This window comes from Xylocopa sonorina, chromosome 12 (genome assembly GCF_050948175.1).
Source record: "Xylocopa sonorina isolate GNS202 chromosome 12, iyXylSono1_principal, whole genome shotgun sequence".
NCBI classification, from domain to species: Eukaryota; Metazoa; Arthropoda; class Insecta; order Hymenoptera; family Apidae; genus Xylocopa; species Xylocopa sonorina.
The window spans coordinates 7,288,507-7,313,868 of record NC_135204.1 but is presented as its reverse complement, the minus strand read 5'-3'; the positions used below and the strand labels follow the sequence as shown (position 1 = coordinate 7,313,868).

The 25,362-nt window shown below is 40.8% G+C and overlaps 4 protein-coding genes across 5 annotated transcripts; 3 read left to right on the top strand and 1 right to left on the bottom strand.

The window, feature by feature from the left end:
- Nucleotides 1-76: 76 nt before the first annotated feature.
- On the bottom strand, nucleotides 77-1,403 carry Emc10 (ER membrane protein complex subunit 10). The gene is made up of 4 exons (XM_076905407.1): nucleotides 1,124-1,403; nucleotides 779-1,042; nucleotides 418-684; nucleotides 77-293 (listed from the first exon to the last, which is right to left on the bottom strand). The coding sequence occupies exons 1-4, from the start codon at nucleotides 1,181-1,183 to the stop codon at nucleotides 198-200; spliced, it is 687 nt and encodes a 228-aa protein (XP_076761522.1). The 5' UTR covers nucleotides 1,184-1,403; the 3' UTR covers nucleotides 77-197.
- Nucleotides 1,404-1,979: 576 nt separating this feature from the next.
- Mad1 (Mitotic arrest-deficient 1) lies at nucleotides 1,980-4,769 on the top strand. The gene is made up of 7 exons (XM_076905406.1): nucleotides 1,980-2,092; nucleotides 2,218-2,475; nucleotides 2,560-2,790; nucleotides 2,878-3,314; nucleotides 3,390-3,833; nucleotides 3,908-4,203; nucleotides 4,271-4,769. The coding sequence occupies exons 2-7, from the start codon at nucleotides 2,218-2,220 to the stop codon at nucleotides 4,621-4,623; spliced, it is 2,019 nt and encodes a 672-aa protein (XP_076761521.1). The 5' UTR covers nucleotides 1,980-2,092; the 3' UTR covers nucleotides 4,624-4,769.
- A 934-nt stretch (nucleotides 4,770-5,703) lies between these two features.
- On the top strand, nucleotides 5,704-9,362 carry LOC143430028 (uncharacterized). The gene is made up of 4 exons (XM_076905995.1): nucleotides 5,704-5,825; nucleotides 8,344-8,607; nucleotides 8,701-8,930; nucleotides 9,002-9,362. The coding sequence occupies exons 1-4, from the start codon at nucleotides 5,738-5,740 to the stop codon at nucleotides 9,320-9,322; spliced, it is 903 nt and encodes a 300-aa protein (XP_076762110.1). The 5' UTR covers nucleotides 5,704-5,737; the 3' UTR covers nucleotides 9,323-9,362.
- Nucleotides 9,363-10,473: 1,111 nt separating this feature from the next.
- Nucleotides 10,474-19,893, top strand: Zir (dedicator of cytokinesis). Of its 2 annotated transcripts, none has more exons than XM_076905893.1 (20): nucleotides 10,474-10,599; nucleotides 10,852-11,029; nucleotides 11,117-11,295; nucleotides 11,414-11,555; nucleotides 11,694-11,897; nucleotides 11,965-12,156; nucleotides 12,220-12,444; nucleotides 12,514-12,788; nucleotides 12,863-13,178; nucleotides 13,254-13,559; nucleotides 13,624-13,829; nucleotides 13,914-15,677; nucleotides 15,752-15,879; nucleotides 15,941-16,203; nucleotides 16,282-16,541; nucleotides 16,620-17,054; nucleotides 17,137-17,489; nucleotides 17,551-17,753; nucleotides 17,826-18,145; nucleotides 18,216-19,893. In XM_076905893.1, the coding sequence occupies exons 2-20, from the start codon at nucleotides 10,889-10,891 to the stop codon at nucleotides 18,268-18,270; spliced, it is 5,967 nt and encodes a 1,988-aa protein (XP_076762008.1). In that variant the 5' UTR covers nucleotides 10,474-10,599; nucleotides 10,852-10,888; the 3' UTR covers nucleotides 18,271-19,893. The 2 variants fall into 2 exon arrangements, with proteins under 2 accessions (XP_076762008.1, XP_076762007.1); XM_076905892.1 differs by lacking the exon at nucleotides 10,474-10,599 and adding an exon at nucleotides 10,625-10,706.
- Nucleotides 19,894-25,362: the final 5,469 nt, after the last annotated feature.

The following is a 25,362-nucleotide window of genomic DNA, read 5'->3' as shown; positions in this document are numbered from 1 at the left end:
TCTTAACATTTTCGTATTTCGACACGCTAAACACGGTAAAATAAGAGATAAATGGAAAAATGTAATTAAATCAGAATTTATTCACGAAAAGGAACAAGTAATGTTATTTTAATTGTATTTAAAATTACACTGTAAGTTTATAAATAAATGGTTTCCACACAAGCATTCTTGGAGATACAACATGCACTCGTGGCTCATTATCTTTGGGTACTGCCACCACCCGCTCCTCCAGCTTCCGGATTTGTTGCGGATGACAAAACAACAAAAATCAATGCGGGAACAATGTACATCCACTGAAATATAAAGCAACGTGTTCTGTGAAATACAATATTTAACTGCAAGCAAGCGTCGCATAATGATGGTTGAGTCCTTGGCATTAGGCAACGCATGACTGTAAAATTCTGAACAAAGACATACATATCTTGCAAAGAAAGATCTGTTGTCTTTGGCTTCTCCCCTTTCCCTTGCTTCTCTCTCGCGTTCAAGTTTCTGTATATACGTAGCAGTGTCTGGAGCTGGCCCACCGTCCGGGTACTTAACAATAACATTTGTCGTCCACATGTTGGTAAAAGGATTCTGCAGATTGCATGGACCAGGGGATGATAAGCTTACAACTATAGGTTCAGCTGCGCTATCCAACCAAACTGTTATGACATCTTCAAGATCAGAGCCAAGAAGGTAGCACTACAAGCAAGGAGAGACAAATTATGCGTGCACATGCGACGATTGAAAAACCATTTGTACGGTATACGTAATATTAAAAGTATGATATAATTACAGCAGGTACAGAAGTTAAGAATGACATTTCACTTCCTGAAGAGGTTCGAACTACCGCCTTCAGCCTGTACTTGCCGTCATTCTTGGCAAGGTTCTTCAACTCAGTTATGTGAGCCGGTAACAATCCATTTTGCCCAACAACCGAGGCACCGCTACGAATACTTGACACAGTGCAATTACCCCTTTCTATAAAAATGGGCTCAGGCTCGTTGTTAAACGCGTGCCATAATCGTAAATGCAGCCAACCGTCGTAATCCAGCTCGCTCTGAAAATTTCATGCGACCATTTCGTCGAAACGTGGTAAAATACAGCGAGATTATGAATATGAATTCGAAATTGTACTAACCCCACGAGCAAACGACGATACGCTGATCACTAAACTTACGACGAAGTATAACACGCGCATTATTAGAATTAGCGACTTTCTATAATATGAAATAAGAATCAAATCGATTTCATTTCATAATGTCAACACGTTTTACGATTTATTTATCGAATAATACCAACGGAACGTACAAGTATTCTGTACCGTGGTGCACAGCTGATCTGACAGTCAGTCTGTGCGAATTTCAATTCTCAAATATTTTTAATTTTTTACACGTCCCTTATCTATCCTTTTCCAAACTTAATTTATCATGAAACGTTATTGTCTCCTTTGAATTCTGTTATTTAAAAAACACATTGGTACTTTAAAAGTAGGCAGTGCATAACGATGTATCATTCGTTACTGTTACATTGGTTACTTCCTAGTCAGAATTAGTCACTGTTACTATATTAGTTACTTTTTGCCGTAGTAGCAATTTAGGCATTCGAGCGCACTGCTATATTTCTCTAGCCAATATTGCTGCGTGCTCTAAACAGTATTTAGTGTGGCCACGCCCACGCGACGATCTCTATAGTGACATTTCTGTAGCGTGTTGTGCTAGCACTTGTACGTGCTATAACTTGCGAGCATCGCTTGCTATACTTGCTTACTCTATGGCATAGACTTTACCGCCGTCATGCTGTGTATTTACTGTTGATTTATTCCGCCGCTATAGTTAAATGAAACCGACGTGTCGGTGACAGTAATGATACCTATAGAGAATTCGTAGAACACAGCAACTAATAACGAAACGTTTAGGAACAAAATAATATAGCGTTGTAGAATTGTAGTATCAAACGAAAAACACGTTACGGTGAATCGAATCTTGTATCAGATAAAAAAATATACGTATATCGATGTCTTTTATATTTATGCATTCAAACAGCCATTAAGCAACGCTCGTGTCGATATTTGAACTACTTTGCAATAACGACACGGTAACTTGTGACAGTAAGTTTTATTTCACAATGGTGGATGTCTAATTTTATTAAAACACATATAAATATAATTGGACATAACCTGAAGAGACTAGAAGTACTGCAGTAGATCTTATCATTATTTACTTGTTTTTATAGATGGATGACAAAGATCCAACAAGTGTTATCAAAATGATAAAGGATCTAAGGTCAGGATCCGAAGCATATCGTAAAAGCAATAGTAGCAGTACTTCCCTAAGATTATCAGGCACTACGTTTGCATTTTCTGACTTTGAGACACACAGTATTACACCTAAAAGGCCAAGGATGGAGGAGTCTAGTAATTCTACCTTAAGCAAGAACGAGACAGAGAATGTTCCAACTAGCCCATGGGAATGGAGGAGACTAAAAGGAGAGGTATCAGTCATGATCGTTTCCTTTGCATTTCCCTACCCTTTCTATTTCTTAACACTCTATATAAATACTCTCATTTCACATTAGGTTGTATCATTAAGAACAAGATTGTCTCATCAAGAGGCAGCTATGCAACAACTTCACAAGATACGTAGGCAAATGGAAGAGGTTTTCGAGAAGGAGAAAAGTATTTTAGAGATGAGAGCAGAGCAAGACAAGCAAACAATTAAACAGCTGGAAATGAGGCTGGATATGTCGCGCAGGACGATCCAGGATGCGCGAGAGGCACAGGCGGCTGCGGAAAAAGAATTGTTTCAGGTTCGCAAATCGTATTCGAGATGCTACTCGAAGTTTCGTTAAGCGGTGTACCTCGTTTTTAGAGCTAATGAATTATTTGATTCACAGGTGAAGACGAGTTTAGAGCAGAAAAACATGTCGTTGATGAACGAGAACGCAAAGCTTCAGCAAGAGCTGAAACAAGCCTCCATACAAGAGAGTAAACAGGTGGCTAAGGACACCGTCGATGAATCCGAAGTACAATTGAAATTGGAGGCTGCGCAGGCAAGGATAACGCAGTTGGAGGGGAACCTGAGGGAATACCAAGCTAAGCAACAGGAGATGGAGTTGCAGAACGTGGAACTTCAAAGTGTGAAGATAAAGATCGAAAGGTTAGAGTCAGAACGAGCTCTATGGGAGGAAGGGAAATCGTTAACCGCGAAAGCGGCGAGGGTGAACGAACTCGAGAAGGAGTTGTCTTACGCGAAGGAAACCATCGCCTCGTTGAGGGAGTCTGTTCAAGGGAAATTGCTTCTGGAAGAACAAGTGGCTAACTTAATGAAGAGGTACGTTTCTATTTTCTAAACCACTTGCACAATTCGTATTACGAGTAATGCGGTGCTCAAACTCTAATTTAACAGGCTAGAGTATACAGAAAAGGTGGAACAGCAAGTTGCTTCATTAGAGGCAAAGAAGACGGAGCTTCTGTTGCGTTTATCCGAATATGAATCGATCGGAATCATAGGTGGGCCGTCTGGTCTGAAAAGTGAGCTAAATCGATTGCAACAGGCTGAGTTGGTGATGAAATCAGAAGAGGGACAACTCAGATCGAAATTGGACGCTGCGTTGAGGGAGTCGCAGACACTGTCGAAGAACTACGAGGAGTCGAAGAAGTTGGTCACGGACGTGACGGAGAAACTGTACACGCTTATGAGCAGGTTGCAGGAGAAGGTGACTCTAGTTACGAGAGAAAGAGACAGTTATCGACAGCAGTTGGACTTGTACGAGAAGGAGACGACGGCGGATAGCAACAACGCGTTAGCCGAAAGAATTCCTGCACTGGAGCGCACTATAGAAGTGTATAGGTAATTAACACTCGTTAAACGATTGCTTACTTTCGATATATAAAATACACTGCAAACATAATTCTTGGTTACAGAGAATTGGTTGCCAAATTGGAGAACGACCTCCACGCGGCTGAGAGTTGCCAATCAGAGGAGTACAATAAACTAAAAAAAGAAGTCGAGCGGTTGAAAGGTGAATTGGAACATCGAGCACTAAAGGGCGATTTCAATTGCAACGCGAGGGTGCTGCACTTCACCATGAATCCCGCTGCCATAGCGGAAAAACAGGCGGAGGAGAAGCAGAGGGCGTTATTGAGTGAATTAGAGGACCTTAGAATGAAAGTAGCACAGGGTAACGCCAACGCGACTACGTCTACCCTTCAAGTGCAAGGTAATTATCTCTTACTATAAACTCTAATAAAAATTCTACAGAAATGTGTTTCATTCTTCGCATGTAGAAATAGCAGAGCTTAAACAGACCCACGAGATCAAAATAGCCCGTCTGAAGGAGGCCTTTAAGGCATCGTCGCAAGAGTATCGACAAGCCTGTTACCAACTGTTCGGTTGGCGGGTGGACAGGACGAAAGAGGGTCGATACAAATTATCTAGTCAGTACGCGGAGTCCCCAGACGATTTCCTGTTCTTCCAAATCAGCGAGGAGGGGGTGGACCTCTTGGAGACCGCGTTCTCCGCTACGCTGGGCTCGCTGGTGGAGCAACACCTGCAACGACAGCACAGCGTGCCAATGTTCCTAAACGCCGTGCAAACGGACCTGTTCAATCAGCAAACTATGACGAACGTTATGAGTTGATCCTCCTAATTGTCTGATCGCGACCAAACCAAGTTCTCGCGTTCAGGATCTAACAGAAATGTATGGCTTGATCATGCTTGAAAGACTTGATATGATTTTTTGGCGAACTATACAGACCGAAAGTTCTATTCTTTGATGATCATATTACGAGCTTTTTGCTATTCTCCTTATATTTCGTGAATCGATTTTTTGAGGGAAATTCTTTATGGATACTTGCATACGTCTCACTCCTTTCAACTATCTTTAGTTTCTTTAATAGCCGACAAATTAGGGTGTGTTATTCGAAATGTTACTCTTTGTATAATATTGGATGTAATAAACACTAAAGCAGGAAGAATATATATTGTAAACCTTCGTTCGCGAGTCATTTATTTTCAAACAACCCTCTAAACATACTCTCATCAACCTTTCCGCGCAATTGCTCCGGAGCTCTAGCACTCGAGAAGCGAGACGGAGGAAGAAATAGAGTACGCGCGACAAAGAGGATGCGATGATCCAAAATGGATGAGCATGCGTGGGTGAGAGCAGTACCTCATTCGTCGTGCAGCTCCCGCCAAGGCATTCTGTCAACTACGAATTCTCAGACGGCGTTTGTTAATGGACCGCGTCGCGCGCGATCGCGTGGAACTTTTTATATCCCTCGAAACGGTTCTTCGGGCATGTAACACGCTTGAACCGTATCAATTTTCCGCGATGTGCGTTCGTGTCTGTCTTGGAGAACGCGATTGTTCAATTTTTTTGTTACGCGTATAGATATGCAATTGAGAATGGCAGATGACACAATATTGACGATTAGATAGGTGCAATCGGTGGTTCTAGTGATTACATTTAGTCGGAAATGAGTTAAGAAGGGACAGCGACGGCAATGTGTTACGCTGCGTATCAATTACGTGGATTGCGGAATTTAGTTGCACGTAATTGCACAGTGTACGAGAATCGCGTGGAGCATCGAGTAGAGTAACAGAAAATCAAAAGACGAACAACAGTGTACGCGTCGCGGATCGAGAAGAGGATGATACAAGAAAGGTAGACCTGGAATTGAGGCTAACAAGGTGTCGTAATCTAAACTTGGACAGAACAGTCTCAGGGTACAAATTGCTCGTCGTAAACAGAGATGTTTGATACGTGCTTCAAATGCACAAAAAGGCGTCTGACTGATATGCGTTTCACGCTACTGCTACTCTGCGCCCTAATTAGTACAGGTGATGAACGTCTCTTTATATTACTTATTACTCATTCTGAATAAATTATTTAAAAAATCTAGTAGGATTATCGCGAGAATAACACTGTTAAAACGCTTTTTACAATTTATGATACTAATTTATAAAAATATTAATGACGAACACTTCAAAGTAATCGTACTTATGATTGTAATGTGGTATCATTGTGTAACTATTTAAACTGCTTGTAATGACTCAAGGATAGATATACTTTTCATTGCCAATCGCAACACTGTTTTGAGAAACGCGAGTATGTAGGGTCGCAACACTAATGACTAATTGATACCGCGACTCGACGAAAATGATATAGACACATTTCAATGGGTCCTCAGGATACAAAATACTACTGTTACTACTACTACTACTGCTACACAAATACGAGCATGGTGACAAAGTAGCAACAAAGAATGACTTTGCATCCAGAGGATTCCTCTGAATGCAGAGCCATTAGTAGTTGCCCTCTTGCAAGGCTATTTAGCCGGGCCTCTTCGGCACGTGGCCTCTTCTTTCTCCAAGCGTGATGTCCACTACCCTGAAACCTAAATTCATGCTTAAAAATTCCATAAACATAAACAAAAAATATCCTACTCTGCAAAAAAACAATCGATGGTAAATTCATTTACATATTGTTAAAATAAGCTGAAAGAAAGAAGTGTTATTTAAAACAATAAATAAGTTCGATATCAATGAAAACATTTAGAAGTGATTCCATCATCAAAACACATCGACATTTACTAAAACACGCAAACAGTATTCAAGCTTGTTGCTTTGATTTTGGTATCTACCTCTTGCAAAGTGTCTTCTTGCACGTTTAACTAAAAATTGCGATATTATAGTTGTAATTATTGAAGAATGCGAAGTGCAAGAAGACCTGACACGATCAAACAAATACTATGCACAAAAGAAATGTTGTTACTCGCGAGTATAATTGTATACTCGCGGTCACCAAGCTCGTTAAGGAAACTCTACGTAATACAACCAATCACCCGTGTCGATTTGGACCTTTCGTCCTACGACATGATTGGGTGACCAGAGGGACTTAAAAGCATGCGACTCACCGACCGAAGAACTCGTAGAACGCGCTGCTAGAGTCCACAGGAAGTCATCCAGGTGGTTGTGGCAATCCTTTAAAAAAGAACAAGAACAATTTTTAAAATATCAACTGTATTGAATAATTTTGGAACAGTTGAAAATTCTATAAATTTGTAACTCTAAAGAAGTCGTCGAGAGATTCGAGTGTAATGTAAATCCGTACGAACTTTTTCTCGACATCTAATACCTTTATTGTCGTAACCTACGTATCCTGAGAGTCAGTGACCTTTTCTTAGCTCGCAGTGTCCATTATTAATTGTGTCGGGACACTGAAATGTTACGAGACATGGTGTTGGGCTGCCAGCCGGCCAATTTAACCTAATTACCAGAACCAGGGGAGGATAGTTTCCCAGAAAGCACGGGGCAACCACCAAAATAATGAAACGGACGAAAATAGGGGCTATGGAACGTCACCCTCGCGCTTACTCCCGTCAATTGATTAATCAACACCTTAATCGTTAAAGCAATTAAATCTGGTATCTCCACAACTCTTTGAAATTTCACAAATGTGCAAAAGCGAATATTGCACTCTGCACTGTGTTCTTTAAGCACGCCTTTATTTGCCTACCTCCTTACAATTAAAGCAATTGGTTAGAATTAATGTTCACCACCACGACCGACTTGCACTCGACTCTTAGTCGAATCAACCGCTACATGAAAATTATTTTTAATCGGTATTAATCATTATCATATCTTCTCTTACAAAGCATCCCTTCATTTACGAAATAGAAATTCTTGATTATCAGGAAGATAAAAAGCTTGAAAAAAATAGCTCTATTGTCATAGTATTACTCTGTCAACGTGCGTGTTGACGATAAACGTTAAACGCTTCATTCATGTTCAATTAACGAGGACTACAAACGAAGACGTAGGCGCCTAGGCTGACTGAATGGGGTGCGCGCTTAAGGGACACTCGCAAGCTCGTTAGTTCGCGACTTAGACGACCCGTCCACGGTCGATTGCTCCAGAGAAAATGGATTACGAGTTAGCATCGTTAAGCACGCGTGTGCAGTCCGCTTAAACGTCTTCGCAGACGAGCCAAGACGGTTTACCATTTAACATCCTGACCCTGCTACATCTGACGAATTATTCACCAGACAACTTCCTACTACCAGTGGTCCAGAAACTTTCACCAATTCCCACTAATCTTCTCGTGTCCGGTTACGAGCGGTAATTAGTGGTCCGCTAAATGGACTACTTCCAATCTCGCGCATAATTGCCTGTAGGTAGCTTCCTGCTTATGTTTTGACTGCTTGGATTTATGCGAGAGTCGTTTAACAAATCAGTGTGCGAAAGCATATAATTGATAAATCGATGAATCGTATTTTTCTACTCAATGTAGATTAGTCGTGCGAAAGCCAGAGCTAAAAATTTCGAAAATCCCCAGTTTCAAATCTTTTTGTTCTAGGATCAACTCTTCGACTGCTCAGATTGGACGTGCCCAGGATAGCAGATCCAAGGTGGGACAAGGTGACGTTGAGGTGCGAGTACGACCTCGAAGGCGAAGCACTGTACTCCGTGATATGGTACAAAGATGGAATGGAATTCTTCAGGTTCACGCCTGAATCGAAGCCTCCGTGTCGTGACTTCCCCATCGATGGGGTGTACGTGGATCTGAACAACAGCGACAGCAAACAGGTGACGTTGCTGGGTCGCGCTGGTAATCGAAGAGGTTCGTACGCAAAGTGCAAGTTAACAGAGAGCAAAGTCTGCCAGGTTCAAGTTTGTAATCGTCAGAGTGTATCTGTTTGATGTACTGCGACAGGCAACGTAAACCTTATGGGGTCGTACCTTTGCGAGGTGTCCTTAGAAGGACCTAGCTTCGCGACAGTCTTCGCTGAGGCGAACATGATCGTCGCTGTTCCATCGAAAGAGGAACCCAAATTGCAAGGTCTTCAACCCTCTTACGATGTGGGCAACGTGCTTAGAATCGAGTGCACTTCGTCGCCCAGTTATCCTCCAGCGCAACTCATTTTCATTTTCAATGGGAACGAGGTAAGGGTGCAAGAAAAAGTTTCATAGAAACACGTGGTTGTTGATACTGTATTTTTATGCTGTCTCAACAGGTGCATAATTCGTTGATCAAGCAACTACTAACCACTGTGACCTCAGAAGACGACATCGTTACATCGACGCGGATAGGTCTGACTCTACGACTGGAGGAGTACCATTTTCCTGATGGTATTTTGAATGTAACCTGTCGATCAACGCTACCAGGAATCGTGGGTTTCAAGCCACTCGAAACAACGAGAACAGCAACTTTGGGCATCAGCAATCAGCCACTGGCTCAAGAACAGCCAACGTCTGAGGCTACCATGGAGGCTCCAACATTGTGGATCATTATCTATTGTTTGTTAATGGTTTTTGGAGTCGTTGCGGTAACTTAGTGCTTTCTCGAGTTTATTTGCAGCTTGATGATATGTTGCTAATCGTCTAGCAGTACAAGTCGTTTCTTAAAGTATTGGAAAATGATAAATCGTGTATTTAACGATCGAATTTTTTAAAAATTTTGATAGAATTTTATATATAGATATATGTACATTCGTGTGAGAGGACTGAAGGACAGAGGAGAAATGGTATTGCGATATAATTTAATGAAAAGATGAATCGTTCGCCTGAAGCATTGTATATAGTGTATGATTATGAATTAGATTAAGGACGTGTAATTAAGAGAAATGTGAAATATAAATTTTACTGTGTATTCTATTTTATGACCCCTCCTGCGTGATATGAACCAAATAAAATATTTGTTATAAGAGAAAGAGAGGAAGAAGAAACGGTCGATTATCATTGATCTATCCCACTTCAGAACAGAAACAATTGTGTCTGATCGAACCGAGAAACACGAACTTATCGTTGACCTATTCTACTTCAAAGGATTAGAGAATGAGAGAAAAACAGGTAGAAACAAAAGTTGTTGCAAATAAGAAGTGCAATGCAATAATGGAAATGAAAATAAATTAAATGAGATAAATACGGAAAATTGTGAAGTAACGAGTGAAGTCATATTCCTGTGAGTTACATGGTGTACGCGAGATGCTAGTTACTTTTCAGGGTTTCGTTTTATGGGGGCACTCGGTATATGGAAAAGTTAGGGAAACACTGAACACATGTTCCTAGAATCGTATCGGGTAACGTGGACATTCTAGAGTACTATATAGATGCTCAATAAAGTACCTGCAAAATTTTATCTCACTATTTTTTAAATTCTACCTGCGTACACAAGAATATATTGCACAAATTTGCAAATAAAAGGACTGTTGTAATATGATATTAAAATTAATAAAATAAGCCTTCAAAAGAATGCTATCATTATACATAAAATTTTTAAACTGAAAAATTTGTATTTTTGTACTAAACTTTCTTTTGGTTTATCTTTGCTAAATACTAATATAATTGTTATAAACTGCAAGAACTACTTAAGGATGCTACAATTTCTGTCCTTGATCGCGTGGTAGCGCTAAATACTAGAGCAGTCAAAATCAATTTTTTGCAGCAGTTTCCACTCTATGATGTACTTGTATGGTATTAATGGGAATTTTGGCTTGATAAAGGCACATCCCTGATGCAACAAAGGTTCGCGACAAGAACTGTCAAAATAGAATATTGACTTAAGGGTGTTCATAGTTTTTGCAGAATGAACTTTTAGTAAACACAAAGTCACGTGAGTGCATTCTTTTGTTTCCCACTATAGCCATATTAACTATACTGTTTGTTAAGCACTATAATGTTACGTGTAATTTTAACTACTTGATAAATAATAAAAAAAATGTAAGAAAACGGATTTAATCGGAATTTTTCCTGTGAAAATTGAACAGTGAATGCTACAATCCTACTAATAATAATAATTATGATTATCAGTCACATGTAGTATTATCTAATTTTGAATTTTCAAATTTCTAAATGATATGTCTAGGATTTCATCAAAGGATTATTTCAACCCGGCATTCATAATGTCATCAGTACAGCGGGCTTTTACTCAGAAATTGAGTAAACAGCATGCAGCTGATGTTAGACGTCAAATTGCTACTTCTACCTCATATTCTCGTGATCTGTCAAAAAGTGGCAGTTCATTCTCAGGCTTTTCTTCTACGGTATGCTTTAATTTATTCTCATGATGGCTTACTCCCTATGTCTTGATGTAACTACATATGTAACAATGTAATAAATATATTTTTCAGATGTCACTGTGCGAAGTATTAGAGCCGTTAGACTATGAAGAGTTTTTGGCTCAACATCAGTCAGTTCTTGATCGTGATCCTCTTAAATCAATACTGGACTTTCCACCAGGAGATGTGGAATTAAAAGTTGTAAAAAGAAAGATCAGAACAGAAGAACCAGTTGTTCCTCATGAATCTCTGTAAGATTTATTTTATTTTCTAACTAACAAATTTATTATGTTTCCATGGTTTGACACTGTACAGTGTTTGTTGAGATTTTTGTTTATAAACTTTTGACACATTTGGTATATTTTTTAGGGACACAGTATCTCCTTACGTCAAAAGATGCATAGATAGTTTCACCTCAGACTGGGTAGTAGTACACAGAAAATATAAACGCAGAGTTTCTCCTATAGCAAGAGACAGATTGCTTCAGGACACTCCAAGACAAGATTTTGAGGTACTTGTGTAAAAATAAACCTCTACAGAATCTGCATGTGTGAAGAAATGCATGTTCATTTTAACACTCCACTCTGTCTTATGTATCTCAATCTCTTCTAAATAATTAAAGAACAAATGTGAAACAAATGAAAAATAGGTGGATCAAGAGGACACAAATGGTTCAGGATCACCAAATGAAGAGGAAGATCTATCTAATTGCGGCGACACGCCAAGAGGATCCTGGGCAAGTTTGGATTTGAGGCATTCACAACATGATCCCCTTCTCCCAAGTTTATTGGACAGAGTCTGTCCGGAAACAATTGATCAGATGAATGAACAGAAACGATCAGAAGACCGTCAAGTAAATATCAAAATCTATGGATAAAATTAGCTTTTCTGCGATTTTTTTACATTAATAATAATTTTAGGAAGCATTGTTTCCACTTTATACATCTCCAACTTCCCCAGATGATGAATGGCAAGAGATTGGTGTAGCACCAGAGCCATCAGAACAGTTTTCCCATAAGATTCTAGTAAAATGCCTTCAATTGAAACTAGAGTTAGAAGTTGAACCAATTTTTGCGAGTCTAGCGCTGTACGATGCCAAAGAGAAGAAGAAAGTACGTGAAAACATAAACTAAGAAACGTATATCATCATTTCTGTAACTCATTTCGATCTGCAGGTATCCGAAAACTTTTATGTAGACATGAATTCAGAAGGATTGAAGAGAATGCTTGGCGGCCACATTGCGTATAGCGATGCCAGCACTTTAGCAAGAAGTTGTGTCATGAGTATCAGTAAGCCCAGTCCAGACTTATTCTTAGTCGTTCGACTCGAGAAAGTATTGCAAGGTGATATTTCTGAATGTGCCGAGCCATATTTACGGGATGACAAAAATAAAGAAAAAGTAATCACATTGCTTAATTCCATTTAACCGTAAATATACGCTATGAAATAACCAAACTAAACAAAATAGGTAAGAGCAGCGGCAGCAGCAGCATGCGAACGTTTGGGTCGATACAGAATGCCACTTGCGTGGACTGCCATTCATCTTTCCAGCGTGATAGGATGCGGTGGAGACGTGGACAGTACCGGAAGTGCTGGATCGTTGGACAGAAAGTCAGGTGGATTGGAACAGTGGCGTAAAAAAGTAGAACCACCGACTAGAAGAGGCTCGTTGGAAAGAAGAAGTTCGGATAAAAGGCGCAGCTGGTCGCCAGACGACTTTGGTAATTGTTTCGATACATTTAGGTAGGTATTATAAATGCATACACATATATACAATGCTTCCAAATTACTTCTATATAATGCCTGTTATTTTCTAGGCCTATCGCGTTGACTGTCTCAAGTTTTTTCAAGCAAGAAAGCGAACGTCTGAGGGACGAAGATTTGTACAAACTTTTAGTCGAACTACGAAGACCTGGCTCGAATTTAAAGCGACTGAAATGTCTACCAGGTAAACTGAAGTTGGATCTTAGCCCTAGGCCCGAAGAACTACCCAGATGCTTGGATCCTGACCTCAGGAGGCTAGTGCCATATCCAGATGAGAAAAGTCGACCAGTCAAAGAGATACTCGAGTTCCCGAGTGAAGTTCTTTCGCCGGATTTAACGTATCGAAACCTTCTCTACATTTATCCAAAGGTAGATTATTACTTATCGCTCTTGATGTTTGACTGTTATTAAAAGTAACCTAACAAAATGTATTCTCCGTTACAGGAAGCAAATTTCAGTTCTAGAACAGGCTCTGCGCGAAATATCGCAGTGAGGATGCAACTAATGGGCGGTGAACAGGAGGCTGATGCTCTCACGGCCATTTTCGGAAGATCGTCCTGCCCAGAGATGACTCACGAGTGCTTCACATCCGTCTCCTATCACAATAAGAATCCGAACTTCTACGACGAAGTGAAGATTCGACTCCCTGCTGACTTGAGCGCGAAGCACCATTTGCTGTTCACGTTTTACCATATCAGTTGCCAGAAGAAAGTGGAACAACCGAATGTCGAGACTGCTGTAGCGTATACGGTAGGTATCGACGACAAGAATTGAATTGAAACGTGAAATTATTTTTAATATTCTTTATGTTTAGTGGCTGCCGCTTCTAAGAGATGGGCATTTACAATCAGGCGAGTTCAGCCTTCCTGCGATGCTCGATCCACCGCCAGCGAACTACTCGTATATTGCACCTGACGTTCTTCTGCCAGGTACGAGATGGGTGGATGCTCACAGAGGAGTCTTTACTGTGATCCTAGAGCCCGTCTCTAGCGTTCATCCTCAAGACAAATACATTGATAGGTAACACTCCAATAGTTTAATCAAATTTTAAATACTTCAACAAAGCGAAGAGAAGATAACAAGAAACAAATATGTAAATTATAGGTTTCTATCATTGTGTGGTTACTTGGAAACCGGTCAAGTGCCTCCACGGATCGGCGAAGCAGGAATGGAATCGGAATTGAAATTAGCGCTATTGGAATTGGCAAGAGCATCCCATTCTGCTCTAGTACGATCTCTACCTCAATTACTGGACCAATTAATATCTCTGTTAGTTAGACCTCCAACACTGCCTTCTCAATCGCTGAACGTAGCAGCCACAGTGTTCGAAGCCATAGGTCTGCTAGTCCGAAATATCACTAATCTAACCGACGGACAATTAGACGCCCACGGAAGGCACGCCCTTCTAGCGACCTATGTTGCCTACCAGTGCTCTTTGCCAAGAATGACGCAAGGTCCTGGCATCGTGCGAGCACAGAGCAACCCTGATCTACCCTTGGAGGATTTGGAAATGGAGATACACTCTAGGGGACTGGATCGCACAGCCTCGATGCGTCAAGAATCGCCTTCGATAAACAGCCAACCTACTAGAAGACTTCTGCACGAGGAACTAGCGTTGCACTGGGTCGTGTCTACAGGACTGGCACGAGAATTAGCCGTGACGTACTCCTGGTTCTTCTTGGAATTGATCGTTCGGTCTATGGTTGTGACGTTGTCGGAAATGGGGATGTTGGAAGCTCCAAGGAAATCGAGGTTCTCACCACAATTCTGTGACGACGTAGCCACGCTCACTGCTGCGTTGACTTCAGAGGTGACATCGCGTTGTGGGAAAGACACCAGAGTGTCCAACAATTTGATATCTAGTTTAGGCAACTTTCTTTCCGATTTGCTATCCATAATGGATAGGGGATTCGTCTTATCCCTGATCCGTGCCGCCTGCTGCTCTCTATCGGATGCGTCCATGCACATTCCTGACTCAGCTGCACTTTACGCGCTGAAACTGGACCTCGTGCGAACAGTATGCTCTCACGAGCACTACGTGGCGCTTAATCTACCGTTTGGGACCGGTTACACGTCTGGATCAGCGCCAGCCTCGCCCAGTCCATCTACTGGAAGCTCTGGTAGCTTAATATCTACTTTGGTACCCGGAGAACGAGCCAGATTTTCTGAACTTAGCCAAGAGTTTCGACAGCAACACTTCTTGGTGGGAATTGTGTTATCTGATCTATCGAACACTTTAGAGATACCGAATCCTATGCTCCAAAACAAGGCGATCGGGACCATTCGACACCTGATGGCGTATCACGACGTAGATTCCAGATATTCTGATCCTGCTGCGAAAGCCAGAGTGGCTGCATTGTATCTGCCGCTCTTAAATATTATAATGGACGCTCTGCCACAGCTCTATCATTGGGATTCGAAGGATAAAAGTGTATATCCTGACGAATCTGGCTCTATCACGCAGTCCGTGGCACTGGCCATAGCTGGTGGAGTTTCTGCAGACACGGCAGGTACTCAATGCAGAGTTTCGCTGAGCTCAGAAGCCACCAGACATCTTCTGATGTGCGTCTTGTGGGTACTGAAGGGACTCGAGCAGTCTGCGCTCGCGCAATGGTGTTCAGAGCTAAGTTCCAGGCGTATTCTGTGCCTTCTTCAAGTTCTTAATATTGCCACTGCTGCTTTTGAGTATAAGGGCAAGAAGGCATTGAAAAGGCTGCCACCACAGGCTGCAGCTACCAGTGATATTCGATCTAGATTGGAGGATGTGATTCTTGGTCAAGGAAGCGCCAGGAGTGAGATGATGTTGCGCAGGAAGGAGAGAATGAGCGGGGATAAACTTAGGTGGCGTAAGGACCAAATGCCTTATAGGTATGTAGTTTATTTCTTATTTATTAGGATTTTACAATGAAACAATTTTGCAATCAAGCTGTTACTTCTTCAAGATCTTGTGAACAATCAGAAGGAAGAGCAGTAGAACAGGATGCCCATATAGAAGGTGCCTTAGCAGCTGAAGCCTCTCTCGTGGTTCTGGATACTTTAGAAACAGTTGTCCAAGCTGATGGAGGAGGAGGTACACTGTTCATTCTTCTCGATTTCGTAATACGTGTTAATGAAATTTTCACACTCTCCAGGTGCAGTTGTGGGAGCGGTGTTGAAAGTTCTTTTGAGAGCATTAGCCAGAAATCAGAGCACATCCGTATTACAGCACATGTTTAATACACAACGCGCTTTGGTGTTTAAGTATCACAGTGCTCTGTTCGACGAGGAAAGCGAAAGGTGCGGTGATCTGTGTTTAACGCTGCTCACGAGATGCAGTTCTCCATTAAGTGCTGTTCGTAGCCATGCTGCTGCCAGTCTTTATTTATTGATGAGGCAGAATTTCGAAATTGGCAATGTCAGTACTTCAAAAATACATTTCGACTTATCTATACAGTTACTTCACAAATATAGCAAGTAATATAATTTTTTCTAGAATTTTGCAAGAGTTAAAATGCAAGTAACGACATCTTTATCAGCTCTTGTTGGAAGAGGAAGAGCTCCTAGTGAAGGAGCTCTTAGAAGAGCACTGAAAACAGTCTTAGTATATGCTGAGAGGGACACAGAGCTAGCAGATACAAGCTTTCCAGAACAAGTGAAAGATCTTCTGTTTAATTTGCACATGATACTATCTGATACTGTTAAAATGAAGGAGTTCCAAGAGGATCCAGAAATGCTTTTAGATCTTATGTACAGGTAATTGCATTCGAATTAAAGTATATCAATGAAACATCAAATGTAAATCATGCTTAATCAAAACTGACAATTCCATAGGATTGCTAAGGGATACCAAGGCTCACCAGACCTTAGACTCACATGGCTGGCGAACATGGCTCAACAACACATGGAAAGAAAGAATCATACTGAAGCAGCCATGTGTTTGGTTCACAGTGCAGCTTTGATAGCAGAATATTTACACCTACTGGAGCCAGGAGGTGGAGGACGACCAGTAGGAGCTGTTGCCCTGGCACCAGTTACCCCAAACGCATTAGAAGAGAGTGCAGTGGGTGATGATGTGCTGGCAAGAAGAGAAGAGGGTCTATGTTTGGGACCAGACTTTTCAGAAAGTGGATTAGCTGGCTTATTGGAACATGCTGCCAGCTCTTTCCATGCAGCTGGAATGTATGAAGCTATCCCTGATGTGTACAGAGTGTTGCTTCCAATAGCAGAAGCTGCACACGATTATAAAAAATTAGCAAATATTCATGTGTACGATATACTTTTTATTTCTTCAAGAAGTATCATTCCAGATACGAGTTTATGCTTTGAATCGTTCTTTTCTGGGTTGTAGGAAACTTCACGAAGCGTATACAAGAGTAGAACAACTAGCTGGGAAACGAGTGTTTGGAACTTACTTCAGAGTAGGATTTTACGGTGGACGTTTTGGTGATCTTGCCGGCGAAGAGTTCGTATACAAAGAACCGACTTTGACCAAGTTACCAGAGATATTTTCAAGGCTGGAGAATTTTTACGCAGAGAGATTCGGAGCGGAGAATATCGTAATAATAAAGGATTCGAATCCTGTGGATCCCAGCAAGCTGGAACCTGATAAGGCTTATGTTCAGATCACATATGTAGAACCATATTTCGAGCTACACGAACTCAGGCATAGGCCAACAATTTTTCATAGGAATTTTAATATCAGTAAGTATGTACTGAAGAAATCTCATTACTTCCGAAATTAACTTTGCTTCCTATTATTTAGAACGCTTTGTATACGCAACGCCATTCACACCTGGTGGCAAGGCTCATGGGGAACTGAGGGAACAGTGCAAACGTAAAACAATATTAACAGTAGCTACGCATTTTCCATATTTGAAGACGAGAATTCGAGTGGTTGCTAGAAAGCAGATAGTTCTTAGTCCAATCGAGGTTGCAATTGAAGATATACAAAAGAAAACTGCAGAAGTATGTGGACTTTAGAGACAGAAGAGAAGTTTGTTCTCATTGCTTTGCTATATTTACGTGAATTTACTTCAGGTAGCAGCAGCTACAGCCCAGGAACCACCTGATGCAAAGATGCTGCAGATGGTTCTTCAAGGCTGCATTGGGACAACAGTTAATCAAGGCCCTGCAGAAGTTGCAGTCGTCTTTCTTTCTGGATTAAGGGAACAGAATGCACAGCCTACTAAATTGCAGCACAAACTGCGACTGTGCTTCAAGGATTTTTCAAAGAAGTGTTTGGATGCTTTGAGAAGAAACAAAAATCTGATTGGGCCAGATCAGCGGGATTATCAACGAGAACTCGAGAGAAACTACCAAAGATTAACAGAAAGGCTTGCTCCTCTTATTGCATGGAGGTATGTAGTGTTTATGGATTATTAAAAAGAACAAAGTTGTATTTGAAAACATTTTTGTTGCATTTTACAGTGGACCTCCATTTGGAAGTCAATCAAGTGTACCATCAACATCACCCCGCTGGTAATATGACAATGCTGCTAAATAACAGTTACCAAAGATCACTGATGCAAGTACTTATTGTTAGTGTTCATAAAATATTAGCAGCCAATGCTCTTTATAATATTAAATTATAGACACGTATATTTATATCTACTCACTTTTTATAACGATAAAGCATTTTGACCTGCTGGTATACACAATGTCTGCCTTAGACAATTTAAGACTATAAGACAATTTAATACTACACTCATATGTAAAGTGAGATTAAAGCATTATATTGAGAATAATTACTAGTCCTCTAACTAGAAAATGACAACAGACTTTTCGAAGATTATAAATTAGTATTATTTTTTGTAGGCATAATTTTTTTTAATTGACTGGAATTGAAATTTAATTTTTTATAGTTTTTTTTACACACGCTACTATTTTGAAGGAATTTTGTACAATGCTTACAATTGAAGGTTCGAAGGGGGAAACTATGAGCCCATTTATTACTATTTTCAGTGTATGGAAATTCTTAAATTAATGATACTACATACATCAAAAAGTACACTGTGCCATAAGAAGATACCATTAGTATGAAATCTACCAAAAGTGAACTTATAATTTTTTCCTTCAAATCTTCAACTATTAATATACGTAAGCTGCAACAATGTCAATATTAAATTTCTTAAGATAATTTCCTATGCAACTGCCTCTTTGACAACTGTATAAATGAATATTATTTTCAATTATGATACATTTATACGACTAATAATTTATAATTACACATTGTCGCTCAAAAGTTTAAATCATTCCTAGTTACTTGAAGAAAAGAATCTTTACTTAAACACATAATTAGATTTATTATAAATATTAATTATAATTATTAATTGTAAATGTTCTTTAGAAATGTTAAGTCAAATTTTCCTCTATGATGTCAAGAAATATCTATTTACTTATAAAAAAATCTTTGTATGTCTTGAATTATAACATACATTAAACTTATGAGTGGCAATGCATAAATTCGATATGAATTTATTAAATGTATTTATATTTTGCATCGCAATGCATAACATACTGCCTAGTATATAGAAGCTAAATGTCTATTTATGTATTTAGCTGTTAAGAAAACTGTGATGTTTTGATTGAACACGGAATTATACATATATTATCTTGAAACGATTGCAGAAACTTGTAATATTAGATCTTATACCAAAACGATTTGACGCTTTTTTATAATACAAAAGAAGGAAATAAATTTAGTCAGAAAAGGTTCGTTTCTCTTTGTCGTTAGTACCTTGTACACAATTAAATGTGAATACTTTGTATAGATACTTTATGCTCAACAATAGATGTGAATAATCAAATTTCATTGCTACCTTCGCTATAGTATTACTTTCGCTCTAAAAATCTATCATTAAAAGTTTCTCTAATGTTTCTAAAACATAGAAAATGGACAACTTAGCGTAAAGAGCGTTTGAAGAATGTCGTCAACACTATTGTACAACAAATTTCTATAAAATGGCCGACGAAGATATGATTTTTGTAACAACCGATACTGCATCTACAAATTAATCGAACAATTGTTATAATCTCTAAGCTTCTAGTCGAAAGTGTAAGCAACGATATAGTTTGTAACAATATGTAACTGGTTAAATTATTAATATCTAATGTTAAACGATAATCTATACAAATGTACGCATACTGGTAGCATAATCTTACAAGTTGAAATTGACGAATCACGAATTTATGCGTTTCATTTTAATTGAAACGATTTTGTGTAACTAAGATACTACAGTGTCGGAGATGTGTATCGAAAATTCTTCAAACTTCTTCGTAAAATTGTATTTTAGAAAATTGTCGCTTACCGTGACGATGTACGCCGTACTTGTGCGAGACAAATTTGGGGGGCAGCCGTGGATTTGAGGTCTTTCACGTCGCAGAGTGCTCGAAATATATATCCGTTTTGTACTTCGTCACTTCTGACCACTTTTTTTTACACTGTCACACACGAAAAACCGCAAAAATGTCACGCGACGCGCACGTAGGGACCGTGTCCGTCACAGTTTCAAACCGCGGGTAGACCAAGATGGCGTCGATGATTTTCCAAGTGGTAGCACGCCCGTTTGAAAACAGGCGGGAACCATCGATCAATCTGATTTCGGGTCAATAATTGTAAAAACTTGCAGCAGAAAGGAAAGAATAAAGGTTTTCTACTAATTGTAAGCTCGCGAGTGTTTTCTCTCGTATACCTTGCTAGTTGCATGCGTTAATTATATACTTTAATCATAATAATGACTACTCTTAATAGTTGTAACAATGTATTTTGCATTGGAACAGAAATATTCATTGGATTATTCCCGTTTCTCTTTCATTATCTCCCTGGCATTGCTCGCTTAACGAATTCGTTAGCAGCGGACGAGTAATTAAAAGAGAAAAAACAATTAAAAGGCAAAAACCTTTGAGATCTCTTGTTAATTACTCGCAAGCTACAGTTTACACGTGTGACTCTGTCTTTCTTCCATCAAAGCTGGCCATCCATTATCGGAGTTTGACATTCTTCTTTAGCCCGGATTCATTTGAAGCGCGCTGTTACTCTAAATTAAACGTCCGAATCCGATTTTCGGCTTAATCCCTTTGTTCGGGACGAAAGGTTTGCGCGTACATAAAGATATCGCGAGTTCAAAGGGGCACTTGATTAACACACACGATGCGAGCATTGATAATCACGATGAAACACTTTGTATCCGCTTGAAAGCGATTTGAAATTTAAATGATCGTCCACGTTACGTTTGTACGGAAAAATATATTCATTAAAATCTGAACTCCTCTTAATTCCGTTTTAATCAGAAGAAAAAGACCAGGAAATTTACGAATAAAACGAGAAATCCATCTGTGGAGTAAAAAATCTCGCATCTCATTCGCGTCTTAAGTCTACTAAATAAATTTCCATCTCCAAGTAACTACGTTTCAACTAATTTCTTTCTCCTGCCTTCGATTAAAGTCCTTCCAACATTGTCGACAAATTTTCGTTTGAAACCGTGAGAATTAATCACGGAATACTCGCGGAGCGACGATATCGCGCAATATGCAGCCTCCACAAATTCGTTAGGACGTATAAAAGGGAGCAGAGAGAACAGCGAGTGTATAGCGCAGTATTAAAATCCGCAGGGAAAAGCGGCGTGGCGATTTCGGAAAAATAATATTCCCCCACGGGTCCCCCAACGCGGAATGCAGAGTCGTAGGACCGGCAACCGTTTCTAAACGGCGTGTCGTCGGTCGCTAATCCGTCTAATCTGTCCCTGAAATGAAATAGTTGCGATTCTTTCGATGGGCGCGCGGGCCACCCTCGCGACGCGTTTAAGTGGCTGGAAACACTTGACCCCCCAATGGAAACGGGGGGATAGAACGCTGGTCGAGTAGTTTACAGGAAGGGTGGATCGAGGGGGCAAAGTGACTGTCGAAGATACGATCGTTCTTCCCTTTAATCGGCCGCGGCGATGCGCCGGCTGACCTTTGATCCGGCACCCTCCTGCGCCCAAGAAACGTTTAATGAATCCACGCGAAATTCCTGATGTTCTGCCTGGGTAGTTGACGCGTCGATCGAGGGATGTATCGAGTTCGAGTCAAATCAGCTTCCCGTGGGACGCGAACGATGGAGCGCGATAATCCTCTCGTCGATTTAACGCTGTGTTTTGGGGATGAGATTGACTGTAGCGTTCGACTGATATCAGCGCAGTCGATTAGTGATCTTGTTTTTCTAGATTTTTTTTATTTAATAAGATACAATAAGAGTCGAGGTTAAATCTGAAATTCTTTGCTACGATTATATTTAAACGAGCAACCCTTACGGTCCTCCTGATCTCATTGTCGCCGTTAATTACGCTCGCGCGTAATCTACAGGCGTACGTACAATAACGCGGAAGGATGCAGAGGTTTTTTGAGAGAAAAAATCCTCGGATAGCGGGATGGAACACAATAACGTGTGCCCGCGTCGTAACTCCCTCGTCGCATTTTGATTCACCTACGTGCCTGCACGATCCCTCTGGTTCTCCAGTCGAAGGTGGGGACGCGGAACGGCGGAGGGTGGAAGTGGTGACTTTTATTACCCCGTCTGATGTTATGAATGCGAGCTGTACGCAACCCCACTGCGTGCAACCCCCTTCCGCGCTCCCAGCAAACCGGTTATGCTTTTTACGACATGTATATTCGTGGTCGCGATTAGCGACGGCTATAAACCAGTCATACCACTTCAAGATCCATATATCCAGGGTTATACAAACCATTAAAGAGAGCATTCTTGTACTTTGCGTTTCGATTTTAGGGATAAGATGGACTTTTTCATGGAACTCGCTATGGTCTTTTGATATCTTATAGAAACTGCAATATTAAACACAGTTTTACGTCAAGAGGTCGATCTCTTTATATCGCGATCCTTAAATATTACCAACAAGAACAGCATTTAATTATTTTTAACAAGTCACACATCCAGTCTCGCTTTAGTTTAAGTCGCAGCATTGCCCCTTAAGGGAGCAGCAACCTGCTCGTTCGTAGCTTCTGCTAGCCAAGCGTCTGAATGAGATTGCATCGTTATTGAAGCTCCTCGTCCAGTGGCAGGGGTCGTGATCGAAGTTATGATGTATGGCCGTTGCGGAGAGATGCAGGTGCAGTCGGACGGCGACGACGACTAATCGTGACGAAAATATTTGTATGCTCCGTTGCCCCCTTAATAACGGTGGCATCGGTCATGCTGTTCGGTGACGCGGGGCAACGAATCTCGGAAGAATATTGCAATTTGTCGCGAACGGTCGCCGCGTCGTACGATAAATTAAACGGGGACCACTTGTTATCGCATCTACAACGTTAATTGGACCGGTCGGATGCGCCTCCTCTCGACCATTGAACGACGTGCAATAATCTTGCGGTTTGCTGATTTTATGCTGCGCCTTCTTCCAATTATTTCATCTTCCGCCATCTCTGATTTCTAGATTGGTTGATCGCAGTTTACGTATAAATGAAACGATAAACATAGATTCGTTGCTAATTAGTCGTTTAGTATCCGACGCGATGGTACGATGCCCGTAGTTGGTGTTCGAACCGAATGAAAAGGGTCACAGGCGGTCTGATCGGTTTCTATCGAAATTGTACGAACGCGTACAGGTTCGTTGGTAAATGTCAAATGTACAGAATAACTTTTTAATTAAAACTGCGCGTCAAACAAAAAATATTAATTATATTGCAAATATCAAAGCTTCCGTGTACATGTAACACTTGATTCTGTTATTGCGCGCAGTTTCCCGTGGCGTGGTGAAGCTCTGCGAGAAATATGTCTTTGTAACGGAAGATTTTTCATATCTGTCAAAACAAAGCTATTGAAACTAATGAAACAGTGGTGTTTCAATTATACGCCACTGTATACGATACAATTTTTATTTCTGTCCAATCGATATGGCTTTTGAAACTTTTGTTGTAAAACGCTGGGAAATTCGGATAGATAAATAAATCAAGGGATATCGTTCTTTTCGAAATAGCGTTTGTTGCGGGGGTTAAATATAATTTCGTTAATCGCCATCGTCGAAATTACAGGGATAAGGAAGTATTCGGTGCACAAAGCGACTCGCATGGCTGTTTGCTTATGTCGATTATAGATTCAGTCACGGTTCGATATGAATCCGCCGCGGCTCGCCGGCATATTTCGCGCTGAGGAATGTTCTTTGATCGTGCCGACATATTCCGCGATCGCGGCCTCCTACGCAGCCCTGCAATTATTCCCTTTGCTCCCGGAAAAATTCGTAATAAACGAAATATCAGGGAACCGTATCTCTCGCGATATTATACGGGACGATATATCAAAAAGGACGCGGCTAAGTATCTCTGGAACCTCCCTTTGAATGCGCGCGGCTGCAAACAGCGCACGGAACAATTTATACGAACGTGTCTCTCGTATTATTTCGTATTATTTATCCTCGATCATTGAAAAAGAAGTCAATTACCATCTATAAATTAAAAACTGATTCACATTTAAGTCACCACTTATACAGCATCGTCAGAGCGTAATGGTACCATTATGGTACCCATTGACCTTCAATCTTACTTTGCAAATTTCTTCATCGCCAAGCTGTTCAGTTTCCAAATCGAAGATAAAAATGATCGATCAGTCGTTCCGTGTCTCTCTTAAAAACAGGATCCGCACCCGTCCAAGCATCCAACGCGCGGCCCACGCACACACACAGGTAGGAGAGGGTCGCCAGGGCTAATTGAAATCGGAGGAAACCGCTCGTGACGTTTCCCAACGGCCGGCCGCGACGAAGCGGCAACACAAATTTTATTACGGCGCGCCTCTATCCACTTCGTTAGATACCACTTTGTTTATCATTCGCGGATATTAAAATCGCCGCGGTGTTTCGCATTCGTTTACCCCGCGGCCACCCCCGTCGGTCGTCCGATTTCCATAAATCCAGGCGATATTTTTTTTCGTTTCGCTTCCCCTTTCGCCCCCAATCTTCCCTTCGCCCTTCTACCACCGATTGTTACTCCTTTTTTTTTATTTCGTTGCCTCGTCAAGCGAGGGTGGTCGCGCTGGCCGAGCCAACGAGTCCACGACCGAATCGAGATTAAAATCCGCGTGCACGTTAAGGATCCGAACGTTCGAACAAACGTTGGACGTGGATCCTCTCTTTTTCTCTCATTGGCTGGCAAAGCATGAAATTATTACCCGCATGGAATTTTTACGCTAATTGCCGGGACGAGAGTCTTCGAGTGACGGGGATTGAAAACCGGGCCGCTCGAGATCGATGTAACGCGGAATTATGTCAAAACGCGGCTTCCGGGGCCGCGTTATTAAATTATTTTTAAATCAGACGCGAGCACTGTCCAATCGCGATCAAATGTTTGTAATTTCATCCAGCTCGATTCGGTTACGTTCGAGTAGCACATCGTTCAATTCGTGTGTTTGATACAATCATCATAAAATGGTACTACTATTTTTCAACCCTTCAATTTATTATTTTTCGAGAGGATCAAAGAGGAGAACAGTTATATCGTTAATTAGTAAAATGCTTTCTATTCTATGATAAATTTCCTTCGCAAATATCGAACCCAAAAGAAAAAAGAATAACTCATACTGTCTGATAAG